The 24,036-nt window shown below is 37.3% G+C and overlaps 1 protein-coding gene across 2 annotated transcripts in view; it reads right to left on the reverse strand.

Moving 5' to 3' along the window:
* Positions 1-382: 382 nt before the first annotated feature.
* The window catches only part of ENPP1 (ectonucleotide pyrophosphatase/phosphodiesterase 1), a 73,799-nt gene continuing 50,145 nt past the window's right edge, over positions 383-24,036 (reverse strand). For both annotated transcript variants that reach the window (XM_025421917.3, XM_049111425.1), the window contains exons 14-25: positions 23,934-23,965; positions 22,653-22,780; positions 21,235-21,304; positions 20,420-20,507; positions 18,628-18,797; positions 17,747-17,798; positions 15,692-15,846; positions 14,002-14,131; positions 9,326-9,406; positions 8,361-8,493; positions 6,630-6,792; positions 383-4,726 (exon numbers count right to left, since the gene is read on the reverse strand). In XM_025421917.3, coding sequence (XP_025277702.2) covers positions 4,556-4,726; positions 6,630-6,792; positions 8,361-8,493; positions 9,326-9,406; positions 14,002-14,131; positions 15,692-15,846; positions 17,747-17,798; positions 18,628-18,797; positions 20,420-20,507; positions 21,235-21,304; positions 22,653-22,780; positions 23,934-23,965 — 1,373 coding nt within the window. In that variant the 3' untranslated portion in view covers positions 383-4,555. The remainder of the gene's footprint in view (positions 4,727-6,629; positions 6,793-8,360; positions 8,494-9,325; positions 9,407-14,001; positions 14,132-15,691; positions 15,847-17,746; positions 17,799-18,627; positions 18,798-20,419; positions 20,508-21,234; positions 21,305-22,652; positions 22,781-23,933; positions 23,966-24,036) is intronic.

Consider the following 24,036-nt stretch of genomic DNA (forward strand, 5'->3'; position numbering starts at 1 on the left):
GCTGGTTATACACAATGGAAAGGAGAAGTACAAAAATTTCATACTAAAAAATTCTATGGAAGTTACAAATTGGATACTTTCCCTCTGGCTTCAGACCATTCTAAATATTGGAAGGATGTTTATACATGCCAGTCTTTTGTTTTTACCTACAAGTATGATTCCAAATAATTAAAAACCAAAAACAAGAATAATAAGTCACAGATCAGAAATTCATGTTTACTCTGTGAACCTGAAATGAACTTTGGATCTTTTCTCCCCTACCATCAATACAACTGTGGCTGTCTACAATCCTTGCATGCAGTACCATCCCTGAAAAAAAATCACCATCCCATTCCCTGTCCCCGCCCTCCACACACATGCACACACAGGAAAGCAGCCACGCTTCTGCATATATCACTTTTATTGGTAAATCCGCATTTCTTAGCTTAGAGACATATTCTGTAGATTATTCCCCTCCCCCTTACAATATCTAGACTGCCAAAAATCAAGGAAAATGTCACTGGACTGCAGTCATGTTAAAATTTTACCAAATGCTTATTACGAAAGCACCAACACACCAGATTCCTGTGATAGGCTTTGGCATGAAGTGTAATCACATTTAGTTTCAAAAGTTCAAATGCCTGTTCCTGTTATACATAAGCAGGTACCCACAAGGCAAGGTAGGACAGTTACTGTAGCTAATGAAAGAAAAAAGTCAGGGTGAGGAGAAGTAACCGCCTTTCCTGGAGGAGTGGGTGGTCTCCGCTACAATCTCATCTGCCTCCTCTCCTGAAACAGGACTGGGCCAACTGGCCTAATGGTCCTCTACACATTGATCTACCGTGCTGGAACATTGGCCTTCAGCCCCCTAAGGTTTGCCCTCTTTTCTCTGAAACTTCTAGGTATTTTTAAGTTCCAGCTGGTTCTCTGCTCTGCCATAAACGAGCTGACTGAGCTATGAAATCTTATACGGAAGTTACTTACATCATTTAAGAAGTACTAATCAGAGGCATTGCAATAAAATGAGGGAAAAGTAAAGGTTTTGCTTTGTATATGAAAAGCAAAGACCAGCCTTTACTGTAGAGAGTAGGATAAAGACATTTTCATACATAGTCTTGTGACTTTACCATTCAAATTGAGAGAGTGAAGGCCAGTCACTTGTCTTAAATTGATAATATGTCAAAGGAGAGATCTCTTTCGAGACAAAATAAGAAAAAGAACACTGTAAGAGGAACTGAAAAAACAAGCTCAGTAGGAATAGATGTGGGTGCCCTTTAAAGAGCCAGCATAGCATTTATAGTCTGACTTTTAAGAATAGATTATTATAACAAAGCAGAAAAAATAAAGCGGTTGTACATCATAAGTTGGTCATAGCAACACTCGTAGGAAATATCAGAAGTAAAAGAGTAAATGGGAAGAGGCCAAGGATGTATTCGTCCAACGGATATTAAAATGTCCTTTCCTGGAATGCCTGGGTGGCTCAGCAGTTTAGCACCTGCTTTTGGCTCAGGGCATGATCCTGGAGTCCCGGGATCAAGTCCCAGATTGGGCTCCTTGCATGGAGCCTACTTCTCGCTCTGCCTGTGTCTCTGCCTCTTTCTCTCTCTGTGTCTCTCATGAATAAATGGATGAAATCTTTAAAAAAATTAAAAATAAATAAATTTGAAAAATGTCCTTTCCTTACCTGTTCACCTGAAGAGTTCCACTTCACACCAAGTTCCAGTCCAAATGTCACCATCCATGGGAAGTCACTGATAAGACTACCACGTACCACCCAGTGTCTCTTCTCTCCTCCCTGGCACCCTGCCTGGCTCCATTAAAACAATTACCACCCTTTTGGGATCATCTACACTTCTGCTATGTCCTCTCCCTCCCTAAAACTGTAAGGATTATAACTTGTCCTTCTTTGTATCCCTGGTGACTGGCAAAAGGGAGAGACATCTATCCATTTAATTAAGATCTGCTAAGATACTTTATATAGAGGCAATCATGTGTCTGCATGTCTTTTGAAGAATATATAAAAATCAATGAGACACTTCTATAAAGAAGTAGATATTCTTCTGCTAAGTGCAGATAAAAAGCTTAGATATTACATATAAAACAAAAATAGGAAGATTCTGACAGGTGGAGAGAAGGAGGCAAACAGGCTAGGGACCTTGGGACCCAAAAGACAAAGCTGTGATGAATTGCCCTGAGTTTGCTTTTTAGTTCCTATGTCCCAGACTTGGAGTGAAAGAAGTCACAACCTGTACATGCCAACAGAGTGCGCAGAAAAATGTCGGAAGAAAGGCCTACTCTCTAGCCAAAGGACTGGAAGAGTAGCCTACCAAGAGAGAAAAGAGTAATGGCTCCACTCCAGGAAACACCACTGAAAAGACCATGGCCCTACCCATGCCAGCAAAGGCCAAGTGGGGAGCCTAGACTTCCAGCCTCAACAGGTTGTAATGAAGTATCCTAACTCCCCTGAAATTGCGGTGTCTGAGAAGGTTGAGTAGGCAACTGGTCATTTCATCCCCTCTTGGGTCATAATAATGCTTTCCCAGCATTCCTGCCCAGTGTCAGTGGATACCACATGGGAGCAAGGACACGGCTCACTGCACACCCTAGCCAGGAATGCACTCAATGGAGGCCCAGTGGAGAGCTGACCTCCCACCCTACACAGCAGCGACAAGGGTCTCATCTCGCCCCGACCATCACTGGAGGCTGAGTGGGAAACCTGGACTCATAGCCACGCGTGGAAATAACTAGACAGTGCTTCTAATTCGCCCACTGAGCTGATGTCAGAGAAAGTCTGCTAAAACAGATGGTTTAAAAAAGATCTATACTCACATAATACCTAAATTATTCAGTTTTCCACTGAAAATCATTCATCATGCCCAGGACCAGGAAAATCTCTTTCAATTTGAAAAGAGACAACATATGCCAACCTTTAGATGACACAGATGCTGGCATTATTTGAAAAGAATTTTGCAGCAGCCATCACCAAGATGCTTCAGTGGGAAGTATGAAGTGCAATGGAAAAAAATGAGAAAATAGAAAATCTCAGCAAAAAAAAAAAGAAAATTAAAATTCTCAGCAAAGAAAGAAATGACATGAAGAAGAACTAAGTGGAAATTTTAGAAAACAAAACAAAACACAATTATTGAAATATAAAAATCAGTGGGTGGGTGGGCTCAACAACAAAATGGATGAGAGAGAAAAAAAAAATCAGTGAACTTAAAGACAGAACAATAGAAATTGACCCAAATTGAATAACAGAAGACAGATTGGAAAAAAGTAATCTACAAACTCTCAGGACCCTATGGGACTAAGACAAAAAACAACCCAACTATATAAGTCATTAAATAATTTCTAGATACAAATTATATTATCTAAAGGATTCTGTGCCCTGCTAGTCTGTTGAAGAATGATTATTATATGAAGAGCAAATACAGATTTCTGGTGGACTAATATATCACTGAAATCAAACCCAGGTTGCCTAAGAGTGAAGGCCAACTCTGAACGTTCACAGGTTGGGACTAAAAGATACAGGCTATGTGGTGGAGAGGTCAGGTTCCTTTATGACTGATGACCAAAAAGACGTAAAGCAATGGTTACACATTCTCTCCATATCTGGGGAACTTCAAAATGAACAGCTCAGCACAGTTCTGCTGTTGGCGGGGTCATTTTTGTGCAGAGGAAAACAACCTACTGTCTTGAAAAATGCCACGACGCATGTGCTGACAAGTTCTCTGAAGTTCCACCAAGTCATTTTTAATAGTCTAAAAGAACCACTTTTAGAGCTATTTTCCACCTATGTTAATTACCAGTGAACAGGATGGGAATCTCTTTTTGTATAAATGTAGAAGAAAATTTTATAGCAGGTAGATCTACTAGATTACTCAATTCACACATCTTTCCTCGAAGTTTAACTTGTTAAAGACTTTAAATCTGAAGAAGCCAGTCACAACTAAAAAAAAAAAAAAAAAAAATACCCACAGGATGACATATTTTGGCTTTTGAAGGGGTATAGGGCAAAGACAGAAAGAGGGCCTTAGAAATATTTTTGCTTCTACTAATTTTTTCAGTTAAAACTAAAATGAATGAAACTCCAAGTTAGAAAGTATCCAGAATCACTTTTTAAATCCTTGTGAAAATACTAATGTAACACAGACTATTCCAATCCTATCCATTCAGTTGTGTTTGCCAGTTCCATAAAAGTTTATTAAAGAAAATAAAATTCAAATATCTGGTGTCCAGACAAGGTTCACAGCTACTTCTGCCCTTAAGAGAAGTAGAAGAGTAGTTTTAGAGATAGTCTGTCTTTATTCCCCAAATTGGAACAATTAAGAATTGTTCATTCAACCGTGTGTGAGATTCAGTAAGAGCATTTTTCTACTGCCAAGCGGAGGCCACAGGGTTCCCTGAGATGATTGTATCGCAGAGGATTCTCAGCTCTGGTAGACATTTTCCAAACAATGTGACAGCGTGAAGAGAGGACTGTATAAAATAAAAGGTTCTTTCCAAAACATTGTGCTATGTTTTTAGAATTAAAAATATATCAGTCTTCAAAAAAAAAAAAAAAAAAAAAAGAAAATCAGTCTTCTTGGTCAAAGGCTGGCAGCTGTGTTTTCAACTTTAGAATGTCTGAAATTGACTCTCTTCTTTCTTGATAGAAGCTGAGTCCAGTGAGGTGTTCAACATCTGTGATCCGAGCTCTGTGTAACCTCAGTAACTCTTCAACCCACAGAGACTCATGCTTTCCATGCTATGAAAGTGAGGGGGGAGAAAGAAGTCACTGGAGAGAACAGTCAGTTCACTTTCCTTACAAGCACTCCATCTTCACATTTCAAAGATTTACATCACTCTAGCTCCCAGAAGGCAGGTGCTACAAGCTTTGTTAGGCATGATCTCTGCTCTCGAGTAGCTCACCATCTAATACATACCAAGCAGGCTTATTTAATTAGATGTCTCAAGTTTGGGAAAAGGGACATTTACCTGGAATCGATGCTCATGTACTGCATTGGTGCAAGAACCTTCAACAGTGTGGGAATTAGCAGAGAGAAACTTGGATTTAAGTCCTGGTCCTGTCACCATCACACCATGTAAACTGAGGCAAGTTATTTAACATCTGAAATCTGATGCTCCTACCTACACCCTCCTGAGACGGTTGTTCTGAGGACCAAATGTCATGATGTGTGCAAATGCACTATGAGAACACCAGTTCTAATCAGAATCAGTTATTTACACAGTTGCAATGCAGAGGGGATCTGGGGACATAGTAAAACACAATTTCCTTTCTGGTGGGGTAATGATGTCTCGGCTAACGGGAGATCAGACAAGAAGTAAAGACACATGCTCTGGCACATGGAAGCAGAGCCAGTAGCTGAGGCAGGTAACAGAGATGGAAATCATACACTTATGTGTAACTATACATTTTTCTGAATATGCCTCCTGTTGGAGTAGGATGAAGAAGGTATGCATTGCTGGTGGGCTATAATTGTACTTTAAAGACATCCTCCAATAAAGATTTCTGTACCCTTGGGGCATTATATTAGTTGGAAATAATTCAGACTTTCTATATAAAAAGGGAATGGATCAATCATTTCCATTTTCCCATTAGCCTCCAATGATCACTATACCCAGTGCTACTTACTACCCCACCCAAGCTCTTTCTCTCCAACAATCTTCACTCTGGCTCTTAGAGGAATAACCCTGACTCAGTGGACTACTAGGCCAGTAGATACTTTCCATTCCTGTTGTCCCAACACATAGAGATAGATAAAAAGTACAGGTAATGCATCTTCCTCTCACGTCAATATCTTGCTGATGGTTAGTCACTACTTCAGAGATGAAACAGAAGCGATCAGTCAACATATGTGATACACCTTCCAATAATCCTCTCTCTGGTTCAAGTCCAATATTTAGTGTGTTCTAGGTATACTGCTATTATAGAATTTGGTTAAATGTTTACATTTAAGACATTGGTACAATAGCTTTTGGAATGGTAGAGATGGAAAAGGAGCCCAGTGCCTAATTAGGGACAAACGTGATTTTTATAATGAAGTTATATGTAGAAATTAATCTGAAATACTACCTAGCCATAACTTTAAGACTAATTTATAACAGTGCTGACACTTTGAGAATTATCAATCTAGTTTTGAAACAAGAGTAAATTTGTAGTTTAAATAAACCTGGAATTTAGCAGCTAAGCCAAATGCAGGTGCTAAGATTTTATTTTATTTTTTTTTAAGATTTGTTTATTTACTCATGAGAGACAGAGAGAGAGGCAGAGACACAGGCAGAGGGAGAAGCAGGCTCCATGCAGGGAGCCTGATGTGGGACTCGATCCCGGGTCTCCAGAATCCCAACCTGAGCCGAAGGAAGATGCTCAACCACTGAGCCACCCAGGCATCCCTTAAGGTTTTACATTTTGATCTGTTTTTTTGTGTTTTAACAGACAAGAGTGGTCTTCGCCAAAGATCTATCATCTCGAAGTTTCGAATTCAAAACCACTCTGCAGAGTTCATATAAAGTACATTCTTTCAAAGTACATGCATATTCACATTCTGTTTTTGCCCACAGTAATGTCAGATACGATACACACAAATATACTTATATTCATATTTTCTATTCAAATTAACAAAGGTAAATTAACAAAGGCTTCTTACCACACAGCTCTCACTGTTGTCAGCCCTGTGAGGCAAAATGAAAGCTAAGCTGTCTAAATCATCACACTGTGAGGGAGTCTGGAATGTGTCTTTACAATTTGTCAGCACAATGAAGAAGTGAGTTGGGATCAGAATTTCTTGATTATGGATGAGTCGGCTGTTTCTAGAAAACATGAAAATCTTCACTTTAAGAAAAACATAACCATCTTTTTTTAATGAATATGTCAGTAAAGTATATTTTTAGTACAATGCATCTAAAAATAAAATTCAGTCAAATAATTAAAAATATTGTGAAGAAGTTAGTGATCATAATACCTCAACATGTTCTGCCAGATTGAGAGAATTAGAGCTAGAAAACAGATGAACATGAGCCAAGAAATTTTTATTTCCTATAAAAATTTACTGAACTTCAGATTTTTTTTTTTGTTAGTTCTACCTTAACACAGTGGAATTGGGACACTAAAGAAAAAAATCTATCATTCTCGAATCCCTACAACCAGGATTCCAAAGCATTATTGTCTTCCAACTCTGTGCTGCAGTACACAGATGGCAGACAGAGAGGGAACTGGTTTGGGATGTTTTCTACTCCAGCCCTGCCAGAGAAGTCATGTTTCTGTGAACCCTCCTTGCTTTTAAAGGGATTTTCTTTCTCATCCTGAGAACTTCTTTTAAATTGCAGCACATTTTCCAACATGTCCCTTTACCTCATCTTAATGCTATTTCCTTTGGCCTCAAAACCAGGTTTATTTATTTGTTTTTCAGTATCTTTCCAAATTTAAGTTAGTGGGAGCATTGTTTTCTATCATAACCTTATGCAGAACCATAATATATAAAACTTATTAAAACTGAGAGCTCTGGTGGAAGGGGAAAGGCATGAAATTCTCTTCTTTACCCATTCTACTGCTATGACCTCTGAGGCAGTTATGTTGAGACCCTTATTTATTTATAATAAATAAACAAACAAACAAAACCTGTCATTTTACAAACCAATGTCTATAAATTATACAGGACAAACTAATGTGTCACCGGTACATGTGTGTAAGAGTAATCCCTGAGCCCGCCTGGGAGAGCAGTTCTCCAGAATGAGCTGAACATCAGCATACATCTCATTCTCTTTTTCCTGTAAGCCTTAATAGCAATATTGCTTCAAAAAATCATGCTGTTATTATTTTAAGAAAAATCAAGTGGTTTTGAAAATGTTCTGCTGCTCTCCTTTATAAAAACAGCACCCACTGATGGTTTGAGTCACTGATGGTGACTCAGCCTCCCTCTAAGCAAGGCTAGGTAAAATCTGTGACATTCACCCAAGGTCTATGCTTAGATACTACATCTTTATTCTTCCATTCATGATGCCTCTAGCCACACCACGTGGTTATCTTCTAATCACTTTATTAAGACAGTATCGTAACAATTAGCCACACAGAGAGATCTTAAACATGTATCTTAAACCTTCTTAAAATATGGCAGACTTCAGTGTTTGATCTGAACTCAGGAATTACTCATCTAAACTGAGTGGGGGAGAAACACTCTTTCTTTCCTCTAAAAAAACATTTTACTGAACACTGAGCAAAACATCAAAATTAATCAGATATTTCAAGGGGCTTCCAGTGTAATCAGAAATGTCATGTTCAGCAATATGAATAGTATCAGACAGAAAAAGCTCCACTGACTCAACTGGATGGTAATCTCACTTGACAGCTGTTTTTAAGAGTAAATGAAATATGTTCTTACTGCCTCAAGGTCTCTGAGGAATCATAACGTCCATCATAATCAGAGTCAAACACAGGACCGCTGACAACATTGACACCATTTCTTTCCTCCACATATCTTTGCAGAAGGGTACCATGAAAGTAGTGCCATATAACTGAAACAAGAAGGAAGTCATGCCGCCATGTTAAATAACTCAATAATCTTATTCAAAATTAGAATCTGTAATAATTAAAGACAATGTCAAATCTGACTTCAGTCTTAGTGTGATGCCAAAAATACATTGTTCAGCTTTGGCCTCTGGCAGAAGAGACAGATGTTGAAATCAACACTATTTTGGGCATCCCTGACCATGTGCATCACCATGAATTTGTGATCACAGATCACCATTAGGCATTAAAAACCATGAACCTAAATGCAAGGCAGGTTATTCAGATATACTGTTAATATCCAAAAATTCCCTTTGAAATATTCACAAGTATTCTACACGTAGAGTAAAAGCCTCCTTGTGTGCTCTGTATTTTGAAATTCTATGACATCTAAAGAAAAAAATGTGTATTTATTTTTGTAAGAGTTCCAAATACTGTAATAGTTAATGATGATGCAAAAATCTATTCATTTTAAGATCAAAAACAATTATCAAGAACCTCCAAAAGTTAAATGGGAAAACATATTGAAAGTTAATGTGTTAGTAGGCTATATTAGCCAGATAACTTAGGAAAAATATTACATACTTTTTCCACCAAAAAATGTTTATAAACATTTAAATACAAAGTAGAATAATAGACATTGGAATATATCATAATTCTAAGAGTTGTAGAAGTTTTGTGTACTGATATTGTTAAAGTTAAGAACAGATAAGAACATATACCTGTAAGAATGTGTTTGATAGTCATTTAATTTAGAGGATAAGTCTTATTAATATAAATTATACCTATAATATACAGAAATTCATTGAAATTGTGAGATACAGGGTTAAAATTTTTTACCTTGAAAACTCTGGTACATTGGCACTATATTAGTACTAAGCAGTGCTTCAGAATATAGTTGATTTGAACCTTTATTTAGTTCTACAAAGAAAATTAAAAAAAAAGTAACTATTTCGTTCTTCATGAATAACATTAGAAATTATACTTTCTCATGGGAGGGCATTTATTTTTTATTTCTTTTTAACTTGTTCCTTTTTTTTTTTTTAATTGGAGTTCAATTTGCCAACATATAGCATAACGCCCTGCTCATCCCGCCAAGTGCCCCCCTCAGTACCCATCACCCAGTCACCCCAACCCCCCACCCACCTCCCTTTCCACTACCCCTTGTTTATTTCCCAGAGTTAGGAGTCTCTCATGTTCTGTCTCCCTCTCTGATATTTTCACTCATTTTCTCTCCTTTCCCCTTTATTCCCTTTCACTATTCTTTATATTCCCCAAATGAATGAGACCATATAATGTTTGTCCTTCTCTGACTGACTTATTTCACTCAGCATAATACCCTCCAGTTGCATCCACGTCGAAGCAAATGGTGGGTATTTGTCATTTCTAATGGCTGAGGAATATTCCATTGTATACATAGACCACATCTTCTTTATCCATTCATCTTTCGATGGACACCGAGGCTCCTTCCACAGTTTGGCTATTGTGGACATTGCTGCTAGAAACATCGGGGTGCAGGTGTCCTGGCGTTTCACTGCATCTGTATCTTTGGGGTAAATCCCCAGCAGTGCAATTGCTGGGTCATAGGGTAGCTCTATTTTTAACTCTTTGAGGAACCTCCACAGTTTTCCAGAGTGGCTGCACCAGTTCCATTCCTACCCAAGAGTGCAAGAGGGCTACCCTTTCTCCACATCCTCTCCAGCATTTGTTGTTTCCTGTCTTGATAATTTTCACCATTCTCGCTGGTATCTCATTGTCATTTTGATTTGTATTTCCCTGATGGCAAGTGATGCGGAGCATTTTCTCATGTGCTTGTTGGCCATGTCTGTGTCTTCCTCTGTGAAATTTGTTTATGTCTTTTGCCCATTTCATGATTGGATTGTTTGTTTCTTTGCTGTTGAGTTTAATAAGTTCTTTATGGATCTTGGAAACTAGCCCTTTATCTGATATGTCATTACAAATATCTTCTCCCACTCTGTAGGTTGTCTTTTAGTTTTGTTGACTGTTTCTTTTGCTGTGTAGGAGCTTTTTATCATGAGTAAGTCCCAATAATTCATTTTTGCTTTTGTTTCCCTTGCCTTCATAGAAGTATCTTGCAAGAATTTGGAGTGGCCAAGTTCAAAAAGGATGTTGCCTGTGTTCTCCTCTAGGATTTTGATGGATTCTTGTCTCACATTTAGATCTTTCATCCATTTTGTGTTTATCTTTGTGTCTGGTGTAAGAGAATGGTCTAGTTTCATTCTTCTGAACGTGGCTGTCCAATTTTCCCAGCAGCATTTATTGAAGAGACTTTTTTCCAGTAGATGGTCTTTCCTGCTTTGTCAAATATTACTTGACCATAGAGTAGAGGGTCCACTTCTGGATTCTCTATTCTGTTCCATTGATCTACGTGTCTGTTTTTGTGCCAGTACCACACTGTCTTGATGACCACAGCTTTGTAGCACAACCTGAAATCTGACATTGTGATGCCCCCGGCTCTGGTTTTCTTTTCCAACATTCCCCTGGCTATTCAGGTCTTTTCTGATTCCACACAAATCTTAAGATGATTTGTTCCAACTCTCTGAAGAAAATCCATGGTATTTTAATAGGGATTGCATTAAATGTGTAAAATGCCTTGGGTAACATTTACATTTTCATAATATTCATTCTTCCAATCCATGAGCATGGAATATTTTTCCATCTCTTTGTATCTTCCTCAATTTCTTTCAGAAGTGTTCTGTAGTTTTTAGGGTATAGATACTTTACCTCTTTGATTAGGTTTATTCCTAGGTATCTTATGCTTTTGGGTGCAATTGTAAATGGGATTGATTCCTTAATTTCTCTTTCTTCAGTCTCATTGTTAGTGTATAGAAATGTCACTGGTTTCTGGGCACTGATTTTGTATCCTGCCACACTGCCGAATTGCTGTATGAGTTCTAGCAATCTTGGGTGGAGTCTTTTGGGTTTTCTATGTACAGTATCAGGTCATATGTGAAGAGGGAGAGTTTGACTTCTTCTTTGCCAATTTGAATGTCTTTTGTATTGCTGAGGCTAGAACTTCTAGTACTATGTTGAAGAGCAGTGGTGAGAGCAGATATCCCTGTTGTGTTCCTGATCTTAGGGGAAAGACTCTCAGTGTTTCCCCATTGAGAATGATATTTGCTGTGGGCTTTTCGTAGATGGCTTTTAAGATGTTGAGGAATGTTCCCTCTATCCCTACACTCTGAAGAGTTTTGATCAGGAATGGATGCTGTATTTTGTCAAATGCTTTCTCTGCATCAATTGAGAGGATCATATGGTTCTTGTTTTTTCTCTTGTTCATATGATCTATCACATTGATTGCTTTATGAATGTTGTACCAGCCTTGCATCCCAGGGATAAATCCCATTTAGTCGTGGTGAATAATCTTCTTAATGTACTGCTGGATCCTACTGGCTAGAATCTTGTTGAGAATTTTTGCATCTGTGTTCATCAGGGATATTGGTCTGTAATTCTTCTTGGTGGGGTCTTTGTCTGGTTTTGGAATTAAGGTGATGCTGGCCTCATTGAACAAGTTTGGAAGTATTCTGTCCATTTCTTTTAGAACAGCTTTAGTAGAATAGGTATGGTTTCTTCTTTAAACATGTGACAGAATTCCCCTGGAAGCCATCTGGCCCTGGATTTTTCTATCTTGGGAGGTTTGTGATGACTGCTTCAATTTCCTCCCTGGTTATTGGCCTGTTCAGGTTTTCTATTTCTTCCTGTTCCAGTTTTGGTAATTTGTGTTTTTCCAGAAATGCATCCATTTCTTCTAGATTGCCTAATTTATTGGCATATAGCTGCTCATAAGTTTTAAAGATCGTTTGTATTTTCCTGGTATTGGTGATAATCTCTCCTTTTTCATTCGTGATTTTATTAATTTGAGTGTTTTCTCTTTTGTTTTTTAAGGCTGGCTAATGGTTTATCTATGGGAGGGCATTTAAAAAAATTAGCTATCACCTTAAACTCATAAAACATTCCTAGGTACTGAGTCAAGGGAAAGTGCAGTGTGTTCGGTCAAGTCCCTTAAAAAAAAGTAAAATATAGATCTTTTCTTTTTCAAGATGAATTTACTAAAGAAACAAAAGTTTAATAACAGCCCCAATTGGGGATCCCTAGGTGGCTCAGTGGTTTAGCACCTGCCTTCAGCCCAGGGCATGATTCTGGAGTCCCAGGATCAATTCCCACGTCGGGCTCCCTGCATGGAGCCTGCTTCTCCTCTGCCTGTGTCTCTACCTTTCTCTCTTTCTATGTCTCCCATGAATAAATAAATAAAATCTTTAAAAAAAAATAACACCCCCAATTTAAATATATTCAAATTTCAACTAAAATGTATTGACAACCCTCTCTCCTTAAACTCTTCCAATAGTGAGAAGAAAAAAAGAGAATATATGGCTTCAGAACAGTACTTACTACCCAGAAAAAACATCGCAGGATGCCTGCCACTAATTACTGTACAAGACTTCTTTGTATAGATTTTTGGCTTGGGCCTGGTCTATTTTTATAAAGCAATAGTCAAGTTCTGACTTCAGACACTTACTCTGGGGATTGGACTGGATATTGAGAATATTTGAGCACCTGGAGCCTTCTGATTTTTGCCTTTTTTAAATTTTTTTATTTTTTTATTATTTTTTTTTATTTTTGTCTTTTTTTTTTTTAAGATTTTATTTATTTATTCATGAGTGACACAGAGAGAGAGAGAGGGAGAAACAAAGGGAGAGGGAGAAGCAGGCTTCATGCAGGAAGCCCGATGTGGGACTTGATCCCAGGACTCCAGGATCACGCCCTGGGCCAAAGGCAGACACTCAACTGCGAGCTACCCAGGTGTCCCTGATTTCTGCCTTTTAAGGCCAGCCTCAAAACATCTTCTCATTAACCCACAAATGTGCCACATTAAAAATAAACACAACTTCAAAAAAAAAAAAAAAAAAAGCCATTCCCTAGCAGCTCCATCTCCATGAAAGAGCAAGTACACCTAGGCTCTGCCTATTCCTAATTCTTTGACAAATTACATTTTCCCTTTTTAAAAAATTTTTATTAAAAATTTATTTTATTTGCGAGAGAGGGAGAGAGCATGACTGACAAGTGGTGGGAGAATGAGGGGCAAAGGGAGAGGGAGAAGCAGGCTCCCCGATGCGCAGGGAGCATGACATCCCAGGACCCTGGTATCATGACCTGAACCGAAAGCAGACACTTAACCGACTGGGCCACCCAGGCACCCCTACATTTTTCCTTGTAAGAAACAAAAGATATTTCCTTCCTAAGAAAGAACCCTGATATATCCTTCTGATCCAAGCTTTCTCAAATTCCATGTCAAAGAAATGTAGAAACGTGAAGAATGTTCTATTTTCTAAAATTCAAGTTTTAGGCACTGTACACTTTTCCCTAATAGTTATACTTTTCATTCACAATTTTCACCAATAAAAAAAAACAAGATATGTACCCTGCCTCATAAGGAAAAGAAAAGGAAGACAGAAAGATGACAAGAGGGAGAAAAGGTCAGAGACTTAGAAACTTACGTGGTGGATAGAGGAACCCATAACTCAGTTCAGCATTATTTTTATAAAAGGAACACTTATGGATAGGACTCAGAGGAATTCGAAGATCCTGGTAAAGACAGTTGGAAAAGTCTTCTGTAGAGAAACTGTCCTGAACAACAAAATGAAAACAGCCATCAAGTATCACACATATAAAAGAAGATTGCTTTGAGTAGCTGAAGGTGAATAACACCATACAATTATAGAGCTCCAGCTGTCCTCCACCATTTCCCCATTTTTCTAGTAGTATATTCATCTTTTTACTAAAGATGTAAATGTAAAACCTCTTTAAGATATTAAGGATATTAGACATCTGTCGTATATGGGCAAATATTTTCCTATTATGCTGGCTCATTTTGTGGCACTGCTTTTGTTTGGTCAATTGCAAACCGACTGAGGATGAAATGCTGTTTTGGGGGAGACCTGAGTCTCTCTTTCATACACAACTACACAGACTATAAAGCTAGGAGTGGGGAGCCACTGAACAATAATGCGGCATGAAAGCCTCAGGAGTAGTGATGACAATATATGCGGCTTTGATTATATAAGAAAACTGAACATTTGAACAGAATTAAAGAACACTGTAATTAAGGCTTTAAACAACAGTACATCTGCTGGGGACCTACAAAACACCACACAGACTCTCATATATCACAAAGTCAAGTAAAAAAATGTATTTACAGTGTTGGAAAATAGTCTTCAAAATTACAACAATCAAATTTATGGTAGAAACTTTATGTAATCATGTGAATATGTGCAGGTACATTGTACATACACACACACACACACACACACATATTTAACACAGAAATTACATATATACACACACATATCCCTATCTTTTTATTTGGCTTTCTCAGTGAGTATTAACAATAGTTTTATTCTTTAAATCCAGCTGCTACACTCAGTTAAGCTCTCTCAAATCCCCTTTCCATCTCTTAAGGGCATCCTGTAGCTTGCCAGGCATTCACTTTCTGAAAATCTGGTCTAGTTTAAAACTTCAATTTGATTAAAATCTAAATCTCATCCCCTCCTCCATTCTCTCTTCCAAGGCCCATCTTCCGTTTCTCTTTATATCACAGCAGCCAGGGAGCAGGGGTGAGGGGGAATGATGGTCTTATTCTGAGGTATTTGCCCTCTTCACCCCCAACTCTTTTCAAGGCCTTCCTATGTTCTGGGAGGTGGACAGGACCCCAGCCTCTCCCTGGTTTGGTTTGGGGGTCGTCCTGTGAGTGGTATATACAGGGAGGTTACTGAGCTTTAACAGCCTCCCCCATTAGTGAGGACCCCCTCAGGTGCACGCAGCTAAGGAAGATCCTTTGTGCTCACACATCTATGTATTTAGAGATGAAGAACTGTGCCTGACTAAAAAATTGATTTTGCAAAATTGTAAATTAGAATCATAAGATAGTAAAATGAACAAAAAGCATGGGAGGAACTCCTATTACATGCAATCCCTCATTTCACAGAAGAAATCTGTGGAGTCGCATAGCTAGTTAGTGGCAGAGCTAGAACCAGAACCTAATTTTCAGACTCCCAGTTTAGTGACCTTCTACCTCAGGAATTGAGTATAGAGCCAAGATTAACTGACCAAAATTAACTATGCTTTCAATGTTTTGCTTCATGATAATTTGAAATATCCACAATAGCTAAAGAGGAGACCAATACTTGCATTTCTGTCGACAGTGTAAGATGTCCAAAGGGGCATCAGGATGTCATGGCTGTAACCACTCACAAACTGGTGCTGGTATAGAAGACAGACTGTGGTGTTCTTCTGGATAACTCTGGGTCTTCCATAAGGTAAAGTGCCGCGCTTAATAACCTTCTCTTGGGTCATAGGGGAATAATGAAACCACCATTCAAACATACTTACTGTGAGTTCTAAGACAATATATAATGATACATTCATCCAATTCTTTCCTCTACTTTTCCTACTGAAAAGTGATTTTTAAGTGTAAAAAAAACCCCTAATTACAAAGACCAGAACCATGAACAATTAAGAAAACAAAAGAGATTCACTATAGTTTTTGCCCATGAAGATTCTGAAAGATAAACATAATATCAAGATATCACAAGAGGACACTATATGAAATTGCTAGAAATTTCAGCAACTAGGACTTAAAAGAATATTACTAAAATTCTTAGCATTATTTTAATGATTTATTCTTCAGGGAAAACTACAGACAGAGAAATTTCTGGGTGATGCATGTGCTTAGGAAGTAAAAAATTCACAGCCGAAATTATGAGACTGAGCTGAATGAAGCATTAATAAGATAGACCATTTATTGTATTTTTGCCAAGTATTAAGTGCTTTGTAGAGTCTTTTATATACATCATCTAACTTAATTCTTACCTAGCCCTATGAATTAAGGTTATATGCCCCATTATACAGATGAGTAGTTTACAGGGATTGAATACTTTATCCATGGACATACAGTTCCTATGCTCATATTCAAACACTGATCAGTTCCAGAAGTGTCATCCTTTACCACAACTCTTTGCCATTACAGAGCCATCAAAGATTTCTCTAAACATTTACAGAGCTTTTTTATTTCATTTGATTTGATTTTTATGTTATGTTATTCTATTTTTGAGAGAGAGTGAGAGCATATGCAAGAGGGGGGAGGAGCAGAGGGAAAGGGAGTGAGAGCATCCCAAGCAGACTCCAAACTCAGTGTGGAGCTCGATGTAGGGCTCAATCTCATGACACTGAGATCATGACCTAAACCAAAATCAAAATCAAGAGCCGGATGCTTAATTGACGGAGCCACCCTGGTGCTCCAAATTTAAAGAGATTTTATATAAGCAAATTCAACTTGGGAATGATGCTGAATTCACTTTTATTCCAGAAGGAAAAAACTGAGCCAAGTAACTTAAGGATCAGAGACTATATCCATGTGTATCAGAGACCATATCAAAGTGATGCTGAACATCCCAGTCACAACTGATGAATGTTAACAGTTGTCTGTATATTAAGCATACCTAATTTTCATTCAAAAGTTATGAAGAAATAACTTTAGATAAATAATTTATACACTCTGAACTAAGAACCAAGTGAAATAGAAATTTAACAGGTGTTTACAATGGAAATCTGAAGATCTCTTATAGACCTATTAAAATCCTCAAAATCTCAAACCACCTCCACTGTGTTCATAAAGAGTAATTCAGCTTCCATTAAATATATGATGTGCTTTAAAGATTCCTTCTTTCTTTATGATGAACAGTCTAGAGTGTTAAGCAATGACCTCTCTTTGTTTCCTCAGGTGGTCCTCCACCACTACTACCTTTAAGTTATTGGTTGTTCTCTCTCTCTCTCTCTCTCTTTTTTGGAGTTCTCTATAGTCTTTTTTAAATTTTATTATTTTTTTTATTGGAGTTCAATTTGCCAACATATAGCATATCACCCAGTGCTTATCCTGTCAAGTGCCCCCCTCAGTGCCTGTCACCCATTCACCTCAACCCCCCACCCACCTCCCTTTCCACCACCCCTTGTTCATTTCCCAGAGTTAGGAGTCTCTCATGTTCTGTCACCCTCTCTGATTCTTCCCACTCATTTTCTCTCCTTTCCCTCCTATCCCCTTTACTATTTTTTATATTCCCCAAATGAATGAGACCATATAATGTTTCATTGTTCTCAACTAATGTCCCCAAACCAACTTTCTGTGGTTGATACTGTTGAGAAAAAGCCTGCTTCCACATTCCAAGCTCAAGAGTAAACATGTCTTACCTTCTGCCACAGTCAAATTCAACTGTGTCTCAAAATCTGTAACTGGCAAAACCTAAAAAGGTAATAGTACTATTTTAAGTAACGAGAGACATGGGGTTTTATTTTGTTTTTGTCTTAAGACATGCTTTAATCTTGAAAGAAACAACTTCTACAGCCATCATGGGACAAAGGTAAAACCATCTTGTACAAGTGAAAGTTATTTTTTTGAAGAATAGGATAAAAGGTCAGATGACAGCTACAAAAAGGCAAAACTGTTACATAAGCCCAACAGTATGAATGAAAAATGAGAATTGCTGCTTTATCATTTTATCACTATTCTTATAGTCTTTCTTTGAGCCTAAAACAAAATGGAAAGCATAAAATCAACTGCTCCCCAAATCTCTAAGGACACTCTCAGTTTTGTTCACTTGTCACATATTTTTATCTTCTTACAACTGTATGTGAAGATAGGAGTAAAAAAGAAACAGTGCCATATATTCATTTCATACCAAAAGAAATGTGATTTTCCCTCTAACTTTAAAATAAATTGAGATATATTTTAGAGAAAGAATACTGTGATTGGTTTATAATAAAGACCTCACTGCTAGGATAACAGCACAGATTCTCATGATTCAAGATGCTCTAGGACTTAGCTGGACTTCTCCCAACCTGCACCTAAGTCAAGTCACAGCACCAAGGGATAGAGACAGAGGTGAAAATGCAAAAACTAGGGAGAGGAAAAATAAACAATAAAAGTGGTGCAGTGTTCTACCAGAATTAAACATAAATATATATTTATGCCCACTCATAGATTTTAATTTGACCATTAATTGTTTCTAGAACACAAGCTATGCAGAGGGTGCCGTAAGATCAAACTGGGCTACGTTTTTGAAGATACTTACTGAGGGATCGCATGAGCAGTCAAGGTTATGTCTGGGGGCTCTTGTGAAGGGGCACTGTACCATGGGATGAACTTCTTTGGGGTTCTTTGGGGTGTAGACAGGATTCTTTAGAAGGTGGTTAAGACTTCCATGAGTTCCATTATTAGGAGCAGGTGTCAAATTCAGTAAATCTGCATAATTCCAAGAATGATAAATCGTTAGAGGTTTCAAAATCAAATAAACAGTAGACTTATCCTTTGATTTTTATTTTTTTAAACCCTATCTATAAAAGAGTTTACTCTCTACCTAAAATGAAACTGTAACACTCTCTTGAATTTTAGAACATTTATGACTAAGGTATTCTTAATGGAATTACTAATATGTATGCTGTAGTTCTCTATAGAAACTTCTGAATTTTAATGTGTAGGATAGTTACCACCATTAGTATGCTTATTATATGCCAACCACTGTGCTAATATATTTTTCTTACTTAATCCTCAAAACAATTTAATAAGTTATTGTCAATACTTGGTAGATGAGTAATCACAGTGTTTTGCTCAAAGCCTCAAAGCTTTAATGGAGTAAGACCTAGGATTCAAAACTAGCTTACTCTGAGTCTGACTCATGCTCTTGGTAATAACAACAGCAAACACGGGTGCCTATGTGGCTTAGTCAGTTAAGCATCTGCCTTTAGCTCATGATCCCAGGGTCCTGGGATCAAGTCCCACATGTGGCTCCCTGATCAGTAAGGAATTTGCTTCTTCCTCTGCTCCTCCCCCACTTATTCTCTCTCTCTCTCTCTCTAACACACACACATAAATTAATTAATTAATTAATTAATTAAATCTTTAAAAATAAAATAGCAAACACTTCTATAGTAAAGCACTTAGGATGTGCTGGGCATTGTTTTAAGTGCCTTAGGACATATTAATTCATTTAAATATATAGGTTCCCACTGAAAGAATTACACTGAGGACATATTTAAGTTTTGCAAATGCCTGGTATCATTATCAGAAAAAGGAAATAATATTTAAAACACATATCTGACCATAAAAGTATTAATTATATGGTCTCATTCATTTGGGGAATATAAATAATAGTGAAAGGGAATAAAGGGGAAAGGAGGAAAAATAAGTGGGAAATATCAGAAAGGGAGACAGAACATGGAAGACTCCTAACTCTGGGAAACGAACTAGGGGTGGTGGAAGGGGAGGTGGGTGGGGGGTGGGGGTGACTGGGTGGCGGGCACGAGGTGGGCACTTGACAGGATGAGCACTGGGTGTTATTCTGTATGTTGGCAAATTGAACACCAATAAAAAATAAATTTATTATTAAAAAATAAAATAAAAAAATAAAAGTACTAATTAAGAAAGTACAGAGTAAACCAAGAATGTATCTAATGAGTCCTCCTCAATTTCTACCACCTTGACACTGTCATCCATTCAACTATGATTACTACCAGAGGCTCTGCCTGTTTGGTGTACCCTTCACAGACTCCAAACTCTCTCAGGCTTCCCCCCAGGCCTGTTTCAAATGTTATATAATTAAGCCCAAGTCCTGGCAAAGTGTGAGGCATTGGGGATGTACCTGCTCTGGATGTTCCAGTTTACGTGTGTGCAGCCTAGTGGAAGAAACATTTGTAATCAGATGGCATGGTCCCCATATTTTTTTTCAATCACTCCAGGTCAGGAAGAAGAAGGTCTGTTTCCCCTCATCACCCTCTCTATAAAGGAGCCCACCACGTGGCCTACTTTGGATAGTCCTATATCAGCTCTGTTTTCAGACAAAATGAAAGAAGCCTGTTCACACTTACCACACATTAAATTATAGACTTCAATATTTTCAAAGGAGTCAACTTCAATGTTGTGCTTGAATCCAGGTCCATAGCCAATAAAAAGTGCCTAGATTGGCCAGAAAAGTGAGTTTGTCAATTCATTTCAGCTATGTATGTAGTCAGTGACAAAAACTATTTTATATTATCCACACTGTATATGTATAAACTGGTTAAGATAATGGGAAAAATGCTTGTGTCCATGGACTCCACAGGATACTGTTTTAACCCGTGGTGCACATTTAATCTAAGGACACATGGGCTATTTCTCTCAGCTTTACTGCAATCCTGACTTGACAGTCAGAACAGATGATGAAATCATTGCTCATCTGTAAAATGGGATATAAATGTCACCCTGCTCACCACACACTGTGCAGTAGAAATCAAATTAATCATTGTGAGTATATTTTGAAATTTTAAATTGCTAGTTAAATATAAGGCATTATCTTCATTTAGGAAAAAAGCATGATATCTTTTCCCCTATTAAATCACTAGTTTTCATTTACTATAGAGCAATATTCTTAATGGAGCAGAAATACAGGCAAAATAATTATTAGAAATTTAGTCTAAGGTAAAAACCACAAGTTCATGAAACATGAATATAACATTTTAACAAAATTCTATTAATGTAATGCCCAAAGTAAAACAGCTGTATAAAATTATATGCTTCATTAATTTTCCTTCAAGACATATAATCACATTCTATGTTTCTAAGTCTATAACTTCATACAGTTTTCTTCAGATATAAACTTTTTTTTATAAACTATCATTTTTTAAAGTATAACAAGTTTACTTACTTGCATATTTGAAAACAAATTGTCAGAACCATGGAATCCACTTCCACAATGTTTTCTTTCTGAAGGATTCCTAATTTTGACATAGTATGAATTAATGACGTAAAGTCTATTCATAGTACCAAATTTATAATCATAACATTATTTATGTTAATAAAGAATAAGGCCCTATTTTGTTAAAGCAAAAAAAAAAAAAAAAAAAAAGCAAACAAAGTCACCTGGCTTGGAAAGAATTAACTGGCCACCCTTATCTTTTATTTTGTAGATAAATCAACTCTATAAGCAATATAGCATAGAGGAGAAAAGACATAAGCATTGACACAGAGTTGATTTTGAATGCTGACTAGGCTATTTACTAGCTGTGACTTTAGCAAGCTAGTTTTCTTTTCTTGGTTTCAATTTTGTCGTTTTTGGTTATTTGTACAAATTAAATGGTTTAGTCTAAAGAAATCTTTGGAATATAATAGATGTCATTGAAATATTAGTTCTCTCATGAGGGTAAAGACCACCACTTCCTTCATATTTTTCTTCCAGACACTAAAAGTACAGCTCTCTAGTAAATGGAGTGAAACATTAACTGAATCCTTGTTCATTGCTTAGGCTTTGCTTTATCATCCCTGACTTCCTGGCAACCATCAAAAGAGTTAATTATCATGTTTTGAGATATTAACAATATTAACCATTCAAATAGTTTTCCAACACACCAAAAAACTGAGGTGAAAAACAACTCTGTAAAATGAAGAAAGTAATCGTTCATTATAAAGAGGTTTTACCAATTAGTTGCTGGATTTATTTTTATTTATTTAAGTATTTATTTGTTTGTTTGTTTATTTATTTATTTGGCAGACAGAGAGAAAGAGTAAGCACAAGCAGGGGTAGTGGCAGAGGGAAAAATAGAAGCAGGTTTCCTGCTCAGGAGCTCCATCCCAGGACCATCGGATCATGACTCGAGTTGAAGGCAGCCGCTTAATGAACCACCCAGGCACCCTATTTGCTGGATTTAAAGGTATTAGTAGGACAGCTGTAATGTGCAGCAGGGATACAATGGTAAGTGGTAGAGCATAAGAAATAATCATATGGATGTGAGCAGAGGAGTGGTATCTAGCTGGGGGTGAATGGCTCTCCCCAGGGAAACTGGCAATGTCTAGAGACACTTTTGGTTGGCACAACTGTGGAAAGGGTGCTTTTTAATCTAATGGTTAGAAGCCAGGGATGCTTTCAAATATCCTGCAATGTGAAGGACACCACAAAGAATTATCTGACCCAAAAGGTCAACAGGCCAAGGTTAAGAAATTCCAGGATAGTGTGAAGAGAATCTATTTGTACAATTTTCATATAACAAGATTGTTGGAAAGGGGCCAATGGTTACATGGAATTACTAACATATGAGGCTAAGTTTATCTGGAAGCCATCAAACTTACAATGCGAGTTGCCACTGAGGGTCCAAATAGAATGTCAAGGGCTCAATCCTGTCATTTTTGGCAAAATGCATACGCTTTGGTAAGAAATGTTTCAGATAAGGTTTGAAGTGCTGGTTTGGTTCCCGGCACTGAAATTATAGGAGGTAAAGAAAAACTCTTATTTCCATATCTTTTTAGGTGTGAAATTGCTTAATTCTGTATGAATTTTTTCTGATAAAATTTTTACCAGACTGCTCAATAAGTCACAGATACAAAAATAACTGAGTTCTTACCAGTTATATAATGTACCAGTTGACCATTCCCAACAATTAAACACTCATATTTTTTACAAGAAATCAGACTTCATAAAAACCCACAAACTCTTAAGACTTTGGCACTCAGTTTTGTTATTACTGATTATATTATTTTCAAACACTTAGAACTACAATGTCAAGAATTTTAATACTTAAAACATACCATGTAAAAAACTGTACTGTAGATAACTTATCAACAAGACAGACATTTATTTTTTAAATAGGTATAAAAAGACTGCTAGGAAATATGTAATAATGTTAACAGTACCTATGGTAAAATAGCTATAGATTTTTTCCTTCTGTTTTTTCCAATTATTTCTTTTCTTTTAAAAAAAAAAGATTTTATTTATTCATTCATAAGAGACACAGAGAGAAAGAGAGAGAGAGAGAGAGAGAGAGAGGCAGAAACACAGGCAAAGGGAGAAGCAGTTTCTATGCAGGGAGCCCAATGTGGGACTCTATCCTGGATCCTTGGGATCATGCCCTGAGCTGAAGGCAGACTCTCAACCACTGAGCCACCGAGGTGTTTCTCCAATTATTTCTTTACTGTCATAAAAATGAAACAATGACAATAAACGAATTCTTTAAAATTTTTTTAATTAATTAATTTATTTGAGAGAGAAAGAGACAGTGTGCATGCATGTGTGTTGGGGAAGGAGGAACACAGGGAAAGAGAGAAGCAGACTCCCTAGTGAGCAGGGAGCCTGACATGGCCTCAGTCTTGGGTTCCTGAGCTCATGACCTGAGCCGAAGGCAGATATTTAACCCACAGAGGCACCCAGGCACACCCTTAAAAACTTTCAATGCTAGCTTATTGGGACATATCCTCAAAGTTATTTAAAAACAACAGAGCATATAAATGTTGGCCCATATACTCAAAATTCTAATGCTAATTCTAATGCTAAAACCCCAAGAACTGAACCCCCTTTCTAAACACATATTAAACAAACAAACAATAACTAGATAATGGAGACATAAAGATACTTACAGAAAGATTTTTGGCAAGATCTTCATAATTAACTGAAGGGGGACAGAGATAAGAATTATTGTTGATGGTATGCTACAATTAAAACAAAAATGCTGCATGTCAA

Source organism: Canis lupus, chromosome 1 (assembly GCF_003254725.2).
Source record: "Canis lupus dingo isolate Sandy chromosome 1, ASM325472v2, whole genome shotgun sequence".
Lineage (NCBI taxonomy): Eukaryota > Metazoa > Chordata > Mammalia > Carnivora > Canidae > Canis > Canis lupus.